At 39.2% G+C, this 13237-nt stretch overlaps 1 protein-coding gene across 5 annotated transcripts in view; it reads right to left on the bottom strand.

Moving 5' to 3' along the window:
- ETFDH (electron transfer flavoprotein dehydrogenase) overlaps positions 1–13237 on the bottom strand; it is a 38247-nt gene that overhangs the window by 9757 nt on the left and 15253 nt on the right. For all 5 annotated transcript variants that reach the window (XM_064267645.1, XM_064267646.1, XM_010598145.3 and 2 more), the window contains 4 exons: positions 7747–7893; positions 5938–6078; positions 4362–4505; positions 654–822 (listed from right to left, as the gene is read on the bottom strand). In XM_064267645.1, the coding sequence (XP_064123715.1) occupies positions 654–822; positions 4362–4505; positions 5938–6078; positions 7747–7893 (601 nt within the window). The remainder of the gene's footprint in view (positions 1–653; positions 823–4361; positions 4506–5937; positions 6079–7746; positions 7894–13237) is intronic.

Genomic DNA, 13237 nt, shown 5'->3' with positions numbered 1-13237 from the left:
AGCACAAGGGTCGTATGCCTGTGCTTTCAAATAGGTGGCTGTTTGATTCCGCAGTTTGCAAACCTGTTCTATTTTCCAACTGAAGGTACTTCAGTATTTGTGAGGTATTGTACTCTATATTACATGTATGTAATGTAATGCTATATTTTCAGAGTTGGAATATTTTCTAAGTAGGTGGGACACACTTGGTACTATCACCATTTGATGTGACTAAAACAACAGAGCTGTGAAAATCTCTCCATGTGGTTTCCTTGCACAGCACACATCTTACTACTTTGTAAAACAGGATAGATACAATACGTATCTTTTTAGCTTCAACTGAAACAGACATGAAAAAGATTTTACAATTTTTTCTTTTTTGATCTCACAATTTTTAATCGTATTTCTTTTCATTCTCTATATAAGGGATGTATGTTTAAATGAGTCCCTGGATGGTGCAAAAAGTTAAAGCGTTCAACCAAAAGGTTGGCAGTTCCAACCCACCCAGAGACTCTTTCAAAGATAAGCCTATGGATCTGCTTTCAAAAGGTCACCGCCTTGAAAACCCTATGGAGCAGTTTGACTCTGCGCACATAGGGTCGCCTCATGTTTAAACAGCTTCTTTTTAAATGCCTATGCTGTTCCTTCCTAGACTTTAAACAGAAAGTACTTACCTATCGTCTTTGATTGGAGATTTTCATCAGTTAGTTGCTTAAAAATAGATTCTGCTGCCAAACTTCCACTTTTCATTGCTGTGTGGGTACCTTTGATCTTGGGAACATTCATGAAACCAGGACTACAACCAATTAGTAACCCACCAGGGAAGGTCAGTTTTGGTATAGACTGAGGAAGAGGGATTCAAAGTACATTTGTTAGCTGAAATTAAACAAACAAAACTTCTAAACTTCCTTCTGAAACTGCAGGAAAAAGTTGAAAAATAAACACACAAAAATGAATATATAGAACTACAACAGCTAAAAAGGAAGAAACAGGAGCAAGGTCTGCTTTTTTTAAGTCCAGGAGCTTTTTTCCCCTTAAGAGTATCTAAGGTCTGTTTCTGTTAGGACTGCCCCTTAGAACCATCTGGATAAAAGAGCATTAAATCAGGATCAGAGAATGACAATGGGAAAAAGGGCTTTCTAGAATGCTATTAGAATGCTAGTAAAGGGTCAGCGAAAAAGAGGAAGAGGCTCAAGATGGATTGACATAGTGGCTGCAACGATGGGCTCAAATACAGCAAAGATTGTAAGGATTGTGCAGCACCGGGCAGTGTTTTGCTCTGTTGTCGATAAGCCTGCTATGAGATGGAACCAACTGAACGGCAATAACAGAATGCTCCTAGCTGAAAGCAGAGATGCTGGTCAAGAAACTGGGTAATGACAGTCCTTTCCTCAAATGAGGATGTGGCATTGCTGACCTCTAGTTTGCTTCAAGGACCAGAAGAGTGTGAAATTTAAGAGAACACAGATTGTTAGTAAAAGTTTTTCCAAAATAGTGGTTTAAGTCCTAATATTAAAAGTCTGTATGGCCCAACAAAATGTGTGATTTTGAAGTTCTGAGATGATCCTATCCTGTGTGGGCAGTGTTACTGGCAGCTGAAGCTCCTGTTAGGGAACTAGGGACCAAGGAAAAGCTGCACTGAGAAACGGATTCCGGGTCATTCATTAAACGAAAACCAAAAACCAAACCCACTGCTGTCAGTTGATTCCAACTACAGCAAGCCTACACAACAGAGTAGAACTGCCCATAGGGTTTCCAAGGAGCAGCTAAGTGGATTTGAACTGCCAACCTGTTGGTTAGGAGGCGATCTCTTAACCACTGTGCCACCAGGGTGCCTCATTAAACTAGGGCTACAAATAATTAGAAACCCACCCAGGAAGGTGAGTTCTGGTATGGACTGAAGAAAGAAAGAGAGTATTTGTTAGTTCAAAATAAACAAAATTAAATATTTCAGCTACTAGGCTACTCTGGAGCCCTGGTGGAGCAGTGGTTAAGAGCTCAGCTACTAACCAAAAGGTCGGCAGTTGGACTCCAACAGCCGCTCCTTGGAAACTCTATGGGGCAGTTCTACTCAGTCTTACGTGGTCGCTGTGAGTCGGAATCAACTCGATGGCAATGGGTTTGGTTTTTTGGGTTTAGGCTATTCTAGTACAGTTGTGCCCTTTGATACCCACCGATAAGAGTTCTATGCTTACTCATAATTGTTTTCCTGAACGTATTTTTGACAATTCTACTTGTCGTTGTAATTAGATAATTAAATAGAAACATACAGTGAAACGTCTGAGAGCCGGAACTCAATGGGACTGCCTTGAATTTCCAGGTCTTGCAAGTTTTCCGCCTCTGACGGGGTGCAGTCTTACCACTTTGCTATCGTTCTCTAGTAGTGGGAGATACCTGAGGCTTTCCTTCCCTGACAGGTTTCCACCTTACACAGGTTGCAGCTTTTGCAGCTTTTACTGTGTATCAAAAGAATTAAGAGGACTAAAGCGAGAGTTGTTTCTATGAAAACTAAGTTGAATGCTTTGTAAAGACTCAAAAGACTCAATAAGGGGAATCCCCAAAAATACACTGTCAGATTAGTTTTTGTTATGACGGCTGAGAAAAGGTATAAAAACCCAAGAGGCTTCTGTACTGCAACTGCTTTGCAAGTGTCTGCATTCTTGTTCTCCACTAAACCAATACTGGAAATCACATATGCTGCATTATGGATATGGTTTACGGGAGAAAATTAACAGGGAACACCAATCGTAAGGCCATAATCAAAGAAAAGGCCTTGCCCCTGCATCAAAAGATTAACATATGAATATAAATATGCATGTTTGACGTTAAAAAGTTTAAGGGTGTTTAAAAATAATTGAATATTCCAAATTATAGCTTCTTAAGGTCTTCAAGGAGCCCTGGTGGCTCGGTGGTTAAGAGCTATGGCTGCTAACCAAAAGGTCAGCAGTTCGAATCCACCAGCTGCTCTCTGGAAACCCTATGGGGCAGTTCTACTCTGTCCTACACAGTTGCTGAGTCAGAACCGACTTGAGGGCAGTAGGTTTGGCTTTTTGTTTTTAAGGTCTTCAAAAACTTACTGGATATAAGTTTCTGAATCTTTGGCTAATTAAATCAGGATTTACAGCCTTGGAAACCGTATAGGGCAGTTCTATTCTGCCCTATAGAGTTGCTGTGAGTCAGAACTGACAGCAATGGGTTTGGCTTTTTTTTGGTTTGGGGGGTATGTGTGTATATGTTCATCTCTTCCTGCCAATTAGCAGGAAGAGATATGATTGCAGTTTTTATTATGGATTAGTCAAAGGAATTTAATGGACTTGACATAGTCACTTCCATAAATATTCGTAGCATATGAATCTAGAAAAAAATCAACCTGATAAGAAGTAATACCATAACAACAGAATTAAGGGACAATGTTATTTCAACAATCTAGTTATTATGCATATAATTTAGTTATGATTTTATGAATTATTGAATTATTTCATGGTGTTACGAATTAGTGTGATAGTAATAAAGTATTTAGAATTTAATTTTAAAGGTTATCTGTGACTTTACAACAGATTTTTAAATAGAAGAAATCCAATTTCCAAGATGATCCTATAGTCCTAGAATTTCAGAGACAGAAGGGACCATCTTTTATTTTACAGATCATCCTTTAAGGCCAGAGAAGTTAAGCAGCTTTCTCCAAATCATTCATGTAAGTTTCAGCACTGGTATTTAGATCCACATCTTGCCTGTCTGATACTATTTCTACAACAGTACTAACAGCTTTTATCATAGCTACCTAGGTCTTGCTTCATGTTTAATTGGTATGTACAGAATACATTAACTACTTTTGATAAGATTTTGAACATATACTGAAATAAGGCAGTTAAGGGTAAAAGCTTAACAGAGGCCACCTAAAAGGCATGGATGTTGCTAGGCATTTGGGATGAATCAATTACCTCCACTGAAAACTAAATTCGTCTTTGAGTTTCCTGGCAGCTAGGGAATAAAGGGAAATATCTTGGTTCACACTGTTTTTATTGTTTGGTTAAAGACAACAAATCAACAAACAAAAAGTGCCTTGAATTTATTTCTAGAGAATGATGTGTTCTTAATTCATGGTGTAATTTATTTAATGGGCCCTTGTGTAACACAAAGTCATACTGCCTAAATTTTACAAAATATATTAACATTGTTCAAATAAACTCATATGCTACTTAAAGATCCTCATTAAGCTAGAAAACTACTGTGTAAAATAGCTTTATACACACGAGTTGCTTTGCCTAATTCCTTAAATTCTTTTCCTGTAGGTAATTTTTTATTCTTTACCTAAATTTGTTGCATTTTTCATTGCTGAATTAATAATATAGAAAAAAGAATAGGAAAGTTGGAAAAGTTACCTGAAAACCACCTTCATTGAGAGCTCTGGCTCCATATCCAATTCTTTTTCCCCCTTCCAACGTTGGCTGAATGCTGGGATGGTGTTTCCACCTCTGGAACTCTCTAAATGGGCTCAGGTATGGATTTTGATAGTCTAGACCAACCTTTAAAATTTTATATTTAAATTTGATATATTTATACAATGAAACATTTTTATTTGAAATTAAATCAAGCTACAATCTAAGCCATTTGGAAATAATATTCATCATAAAGTATGTAAGTTAAATTTCTTGTATTTAAAGTTCCTGGAGAAACATATGCAAGAACCCACATTTTATTCAAAATCTGTCCGGAAAAGAAAGAGTGCTTTGGAAATCAAAGTCCAAATTAGAAAAATATCTGCAGGTAAGCATCTCAGATTATGTTTCTACAAAAGAAATTATAATTATTACTCATCAATACTAACAGTAAAAACAAATCACCTACATCACCGTATAGAAAATGAAGAAACAGACGTAATCACACACACACAAAGAGGACAAGGACCATAAAAGGTTACATTTCACAGCGCGTTTCCAAAATGCTGAAATAATAATACTGTTAGGTCGCTGGAATCAGGAGTCAAAACAACTCAATGATGCGCACCTTTAACAAGGTATCATATACGGGTCTAACCACGACACTAACATACAGAGCTGCCACCAACTGCAAGGCGTGGAAGCTCTGAAGCGCTTGAACTTTTCCGTTCTTTGCACTGTTCAAGACGGAATTTGCTGCCAAGTACGCAGGCGGCCAACAGAGGAGGAGCTGCTTAAGTTTCAAAAAAGGTACAGGTTTAAACGCACCACCGATTTCACTTTCAGTGACGGCACACCGCGGTGGAAATGGGTTTTGGACTCAGGTTCGGGTGTGAACACTGCTTTGGCATCTGTTGTTGACTTCTGACTCAGAGCGACCCAATGGGACAGAGCAGAACCGCCCCATAGGGTTTTCCGGCTGCGTAAGGAGCCCTGGTGGCGCAGTGTTAAAGGAACTGGCTGCTAACTGGAAGGCTGGTGATCCGAAACCCCCAGCAGCTCCACGGGAGAAAGACGTGGCCTGCTTCTGTAGGGACCTACAGCCTTGGAAACCCTGTGGGGCTGCCATGAGTTGGGATCAGCTCGATGGCAGTAGGGTGTTTTTTTTTTTTTCATCTTTACAGGAGCAGATCAGCAGGTCTTTCTCCCACTGGGGGGGTGTGAACTGCCAACCTTTTGGTTAGCAGCCAAGTGATTAACCACTGCGCTACCAGGGCTCCTTTTTATCATTTAATCTGTGTATTTGGGAACTTGTTTATCTTGTTTGCATCTCAGTTTTCTCAGGAAGCTTAGGTAGAAATCTTAGTAAAACACGCCTCCCGTGCAGTACCTACTGCTACCCTATGTGCTTACCTAGACTAGTGTCTGTAATATCTACAGCACGGTATATACAGTGCTGATCAAATCAGAAGCTTTACATGAAAAACACTTTCATTCTCCAGATTCAAAACCCTTGGTTTCTAACACTAATGATCCTATGACTCTACCAATACAACTTTCCATATGGGATATGACTTACCACAAGGCCAAGAGCAACCATGGGTTCACCTTCATTTAAATGATAGAGAAAAGACCCTCCGTATGTCTGTCTGTCCAGGGGCCAGCCAACAGTGTGATCTACTCTCCCAGGTTTCCACTTCTTTTCATCAATAATCCATAACTTAAAATAAAAAAAAAGTCCTGGAGTATTACTTCAATGTTTTATGTCACCACAATGCATAAAACATGCTAAGTTTTATGTCTTATTATGAAATTACAAATGAAAAACGTGTAATATGAGAAACACAAAAAGATGGCTTCAAACATCAAAGAATTCTATCACATTGCAGCATGATGACTCAGTTAACAGAAAGGTCAGAGCAGGGTTTATCAGTGGTTACTAGGGATGGGATGGAGGAAGAAAGGGGGAGTCACTGCTTGCTGGGCACTGAGCTTCTGCTGAGGGCAAAGGGTGATGGAAAAACCTGGAAATGGAGAGTGGTGATGGGTGCACGCCATGATGAGTGTAATTGATGTCACTGAATTGTACATACGAAACATGCTGACATGGCCAATGTTTGGTTACAGATACACTTACCACAATTAAAGTAATATTAATAATTCCCTAGTCATACGACAGCCAGAAAGCAGATTTTGGCTCCCATCACAGTTTATAAGAATAGAGAGCAAATCAAAGTGGCTAGTTCCAGGAGGTTAGAGTTTCAAAAGAAAGAATAACAATTCAAAGAGTCAATGTTTTTTGAAAAAGAGAGCACAGCTTTAGTACCCCCATCCCTCATCCCCTATTACCAGGGTGCCTTTGGATCAAGACGCTGGCCTTCATCAAACCGAACCAAACCAAACCTTCATAAAGCTGTTTTAAAATGGAAATGTTACATAGGAAAGGTGACTCCAAATTAACTATTTCTGAATCTTTTCAACAGAAGCTTAAGCTATGTCTTTGGGAATGAGATACTTAGGCTCATTTTGAGAGGCAGGTGATTAGTGGTTCAGATTATGTGGAGAACAGGTCGCAAAATGATGTTGCAGTTAGTAGAAGTGGGGAGAGAATTGGGAACACCGGGAGAAGCCTAGATAGTTGGCCATTAGAGGTTGACGAGTAGGGGCATGAGGGTTGGAGGAAAAGGAAAAGAGAAAAAATTTTAATATAGTGTCTGCCACTTAGACAAGTTGTTATCTAGATGAAGTTATTTAATTTCTTTGAGCCTCCCTCTTTCACCACAAAAATAAAGGATTACCGTATTTTTACACAAATAACGTGTACCTTATAGGTTTGTTTGCCAGCTGTGCCCTCCCCCCACGAGATATTTTTGTAAGTCCTATGCTAATTTTTTTTAACTGCAACATTGAAAAAAAAATTGGCATAATGGCACTTATGAAAATACCTGATGGGGGGAGGGCACAGTTGGCAAACGTTGAAGGGGTGCAGTATTTTCGTAAAAATATGGTATAATATATAAAATTAAAAAATAGAAGACAGATCAGAAAAATTATCAACTCCTTAAGGTATCAATTAGATTCTCAAATTGGTAAGACTTTCTTGCAATTACAGGAAAGTGCTGAAGAGATGAGAATTTCTGAGGTGCTGGTAATGTTCTCTATCTTGATCCAAGCAGTAGCTATATGGGTGTGTTCACCTTGTAAAAATTAACGTAGGTATAAACTTAAGATCTGTTACTTTAAAGTACGTATCTTATGTTTCGATGAAACAGTTAACTCCACCCCACCCCTTCCCACAATCAAAGCACGCTGTTCATCCTATTTTCAGATGGGTAACTTAAATTTTAAAAACGATTTCTACCTGAAATATATCTGAAAATCAGGATACCTCTTTTAGTCCAATTCCATAGGTTTGGGGATCACAAGTGGCCCTCAAATCAAACTTCTTATACAGTTGCTTGGCTAGATGTCCATGGCAACCTTCTGCAAAAATTGTGACTTTGGCATGCAGTTCTAGTCCTCTTTCAAATGTCGTCTATAAAAGCAAGAACATTTTAGAAATATTGAATTGCAATATTTGACAATTTAAAATATATTCACAATGCCCAAATATAAAATCTAAAATCATAAAGATCATGGAAGAAAAAATAGGGACAATACTAGGGGGCCTAATACATGGCATAAATATAATACGAACCATAACAAACACCAAAAGATAAAGCTAGATAACTGAAAGCTCCTAAAAATTAAACTTTATGCTCATTAAAAGACTTCAAAAGAGAACCTACAGGGAACCTACTGGGAAAAAAATTATGGCTACAACATATCCTACAAGGGTTTAATCTCTTAAGTCTATAGACTACTTCAACACCTCAACAACAAAAAGACAAATAATCTGATTAAAAATTGGGCAAAGGATATGAACAGACACTTCACCAAAGAAGACTTCCAGGCGGCTAACTGACAGGTGAGGAAATGTTTGCGATCACTAGCTATAAGCGAAACGTAAATCAAAACCACTATGAGATGCCATCTCATCTCAGCATTACTGGCACTAATCAAAATAACAGAAAATAACAAATGTTGGAGAGGCTGCAGAGAGCCTGGAACGCTTATGTATTGCTGGTGGGAATGTAAAATATACAACCACTACGGAAAACAATATGGCACCTCCTTAAAAAGCTAGAAATAGGCATACCACTTGATCCAGCAATTCTGCTCCTAAGAATATATGCTAGAGAAATAGGAGCCATCACATGAATACCACAAATGCACACTCACCTTCACTGCAGCACAATTCACAACAGCAAAAAGATGGAAACAACCTAAGTGCCCATCAACAGGTGATGGATAAACAAACTATGGTGCATATACACAATGGAATGCTACACCAGTGATAAAAAACGATGAATTTGTGAAACATCTCACAACACGGAAAAATCTGGAGGGCATTATGATGAGTGAAATAAATCAATTACAAAAAAGGTCAAATATTATGAGACCACTATTATAAAAACCCAAGAAAAGGTTTACACGCAGAAAAAAACCATCTTTGATGGTTACGAAGGAGGATGAGGGGTGGGGTGGGGAAATCCCTAACTAAAAAGTAGACAAGTTTACTTTGGTGAAGGGAAAGACAACACAATATAGGGGAAAGGAGCACAACTTGACCAAGGTAAAGTCATAGAAGCTTCCTAGACACACACATCCAAACAACTTAAGGGACTGAGTTACTGGGGAGGGCTGCGGACTATAGTCTCTGTTGACATTTAGGTCAATTGGCATAACACAGTTCATGAACAAAATGTTCCACACCCTACTCTGGTGAGTAGCATCTGGAGTCTTAAAAGCCTGTGAGTGGCCATCTAAAATACATCTATTGATCCCATCCCCTCCGGAACAAAGGACAATGAAAAAAACCAAAGACACAAGGAAAACATTACTCTAAGGGGCTAATGGACCACGTGAACCACAGCCTCCACCAGCCTGAGCCCAGAAAAACTAGATGGTACCCAGCTACCACCACCTACTGCTCTGAAGGGGTGACAATAGAAGGTCCCGGTCAGAGCGGGAGAAAAATGTAGAACAAGATTCAAATCCACAAAAAAAGACCAGACTTACTGGTCTGACAGACACTAGAAGAACCCATGAGACTACAGCACCTGGACACCTTGCTAACTCAGAACTTAAACCACTCCTATAGTCCATCTTTTGGCCAAAGATTAGACAGGCCTATCAAATGAGCAATAATACCCACGAGGAACATGCATCCTAGTTCAGTCAAGTGTCAGAGACCAAATGGGCAACACTTGCCCAAAAGCAAAGACAAGGCGGCCAGAGTGGCTGGTTTTCCAGGATACGGACACGGGACTCCCAGAAGGGAAAGGGAAAGGTGCAGAGTGTTGACACTTAGTGGGCATTGTAACCAGTGTCGCGAAACAATTTGTGTACAAATTTTTGAATGAAAAACTAATTTGCACCGTAAACTTTTACCTAAAACACAATAAAGTTAAAAAATACATATTCACATTCAGATCAGTTTTGAATTGAATTTTGGTTCAAGTACAGAAGCAACATTGCAAATATATATCAGAAATAAAGGTACTGTTGTTAAGGGGGATTTAAGTTTTATAACGTATCTTGTGTTTACTGTATTTTTTTCCCTTCAAAATTACTTACTTGGTTAACTTTGTACAAACTTAAAAAGCCAACAAAGCATGCTAAAAAAGTTCCTCTAAGAACAGAGGAAAAGGCCATTTTCCAGGCCTAACATCTGAAATAAAAACTACTATTAAGAGCTTTCTTGGGACTCATTCCCCAAAGTTTCATGAATATAAAACTATACAGAGCCTATTCACATGTTTACCCTTCCACATACACCCTTACACCCTTCTAACACAAACAGGACCAGCCACTGCTTTTTTCACTTTAATTTTACTCATTCCCTATTGTTGAACATACATTGTAAAAGTGAATTTTTTTTTTTACTACATAAAAAGCTATAATGGAAGTCTTTTTTTTTTTGTTGCACTTATGTTTGGCACATAGTAGGTAATTAACAGTTACTCAATAAAGAAACAGAATAGTTAGAAAAGTCGGTTATCTTTCTTGGTATTTTTCTGTTCATGTATTTGTGTCCATGCAGCACATTCACACGAAAAAATAGGTTTATCCTCTAATACTCTTTTCTGTTTTTACTTTATAAAATATGACGCTTACCTAACACAGTATACGCCGAATACAGCATTCATTTTTAATGCTTGAACATCTGTCCCTAATTTTTTGAGTATTTTATTGTGTTCATATTTCTAACAGCAGTCTATAAGACTTTTTCCCTATCGTCTAGTTAGTGATAGACACAACTGTTCTTTTTTAAATTTGATAGTGTTAACTCACTGCTATTTTAATTTGTACTTCCCTGTTTTGAACATCTTTTTGAATCCTGATTTAGGAAATATTAAATAAATACCTATAATGTTCCAAAGGATCCCTGCTGGTGCAGTGGTTAAGCGCTCACCTAACCAAAAGGTTGGTGGCTCGAACCCACATGCCCCACTCTGTGCACGAAAGATGTGGCAGTCGGCTTCTGTAAAGATTTACACCCTTGTAAACTCTACGGGGCAGTTCTGTGTCCTATTGGGTAGCTGTAAGTTGGAATGGACTTGATGGCAGTAGGTGTCAGACATGGGGTGGAGCTAGTGGGTAAGCCGTAGGACATCTGATTCTGGTATTCGGAGAAGAAGTATTTAACCCCTGTGTCCTACAGGTCTCTCTGGAGGAAATGCAGATCAAGGACTCAACACTGAGCTGGAAGCCTCAATATTTAGAGGGCAGGAAGATGAGCAGAGGTGACAGCAGGAGAGGCCAGTGAAATACAAGGAAAACTGAGAGGGTGGTGTAAAGAGCCAAGTCAAGAAAGCGTTTCAAGACGGAAGCTATCCAACTGGGTCAAGTGCCGCTGGAAGGTCAAGTAAGAGAAGACTGAGAACTGACTACTGGATTTGCCAAGATCGAAAGTGTCTGTGACTTTGACAAGAGCTGTTTCAGGCCAACAGAAGGCAAGAAGGTCTAACTCCAGAGGGTTAAACAGAAAACAGAACGACAGAGTGAACAGGACCCCTGACCCTCTCTACTCCAAACTTGTCATACTGAAGTGTTTTTTTTTTTTGGGGGGGGGACTTATCGATTATGGGGCTCAGATTACTAAGACTCTTCCTTTTATGCTTTTATTTTGTATAAAAACAATATATAAAATAATAAATACCTTTAAGTACAAAGCATACAATATAAAACAGCACATCTGAAGAAACATCATTAAAGTTCATCTAACAAAAAATGAAGTATCAGAATAGCAGGATTTGTGTGCTCCAATTTTATTTAATACTGTATATAAATCTCTTTAAAGACTAAAATATAATTTATAACTTACATTATCATAATACAGAAAATAACCGACAATATTCTCTTATCATTACGAGAAGCGATATAAAATAATATCGTTGTTCTCAAACCTGGCTATGCATCAGAATCCCCTAGGGGCTAGTTAAAAAACCAGTTTCTTGGTCCCTGCTGCTAGACGTGCTCTGCCCTAAGGGCTCATGCGATTCTGATGTAGTAGGTTAACCCACTAACACAGCCCTGAAGCAGGTAGGAGACAAAAGCTTTGTCACCTGCTGTCTCAGCAGGAAGATCTGCTGGAGGAGCCACTAGACTAGACTCCTGTCCAAGAGTGTCAGAGAGAAGAACCTGTCAATCAACGGCTATTTATAGAGAATCTAATATGTGCCTGGCATCCTACTAGGCAGCAGAACCACCTTCCATGACCCTGGCCCTCGTGGTGTTTGTAATCTAATTGGAAATTTAGACGAGAGACAAATGGGACATTAAAATCCCCCACATATACACAAGTAAAAACTTCCTTAGTGGACTTCTGTGCAGACTAGTCGGATGCAGCGTTATCTCTGGGCTGCCCACTGCTCAATGGAAAAAAGCCACTGCTAGGTGACTCCAGCACGCTCAGGCACTGCTGTCGCCACCCGTCAGCTGCCTGCTTTCCAAGTGTCACTGAAGTTTGTTCCAAAATTGGTTAATACCAACTTTACTTGCTAATTTCCTATAAATAAATACTAGTAAACTAATAAAATGCGGTACCGTGATGTTGGTATGAGGCAGGAAAACAAAGTTACTTATTTTAGATTGGGTGGTCACATGAGTCCTATCTAAAAAAATGACAGTTGAAGTGAAATCCCAAAACGAAAAGGAGTCTGACTAATGAAGGGGAGAACACTCCAGGCACAAAGGGCAGCATGTGGGATGACTGAGAGGCACAGGAAAGCAACCTGGTAGAGGTAAAGAATGGCATGGAATGAAGCTGGACAAGTGGGGCATCTTGGGTAGGCCCGTGTTTTACTCTAAATGCAAAGGGGTTCCACTGGACAATGTAAGAGGAATGACAGGGCCAGCTGCCCCGAGTCAATTCCGACTCATGGTGACCTACTGTGTGTCAGAAAACAATTGTGCTCCACAGAGTTTGCAATAGCTGATTTTTCAGAACTAGATCACCTTTCTTACGACGCACCTCTGAGTGGACCTGAGCCTCCAACTTTTCAGTTAGCAGCCGAGCGTGTAACCGCTTAGATGATTTAATTCACTGAGATGTTAACTTGCGTTTTGTACCTGGATTTTCTTTTGCAAATTAAAAAATACAGGTTGTGAAAACCTGGAAACGATCCACGTTTATTTTTTAAGCAAGAGATAAGCAATCAGTTTTATATCTACCGAAAGATGTTAAAACCAGGTCAAAGGCTCCTTTGCCTACTAACAGTGATGCAAACAATTCTTGACCACAGAAATGAAAACTGATGGCAAAGAAGCAACTG

This window comes from Loxodonta africana, chromosome 13, assembly GCF_030014295.1.
Source record: "Loxodonta africana isolate mLoxAfr1 chromosome 13, mLoxAfr1.hap2, whole genome shotgun sequence".
Taxonomy (NCBI): domain Eukaryota; kingdom Metazoa; phylum Chordata; class Mammalia; order Proboscidea; family Elephantidae; genus Loxodonta; species Loxodonta africana.
This window is presented reverse-complemented; position numbering and strand designations above follow the sequence as displayed.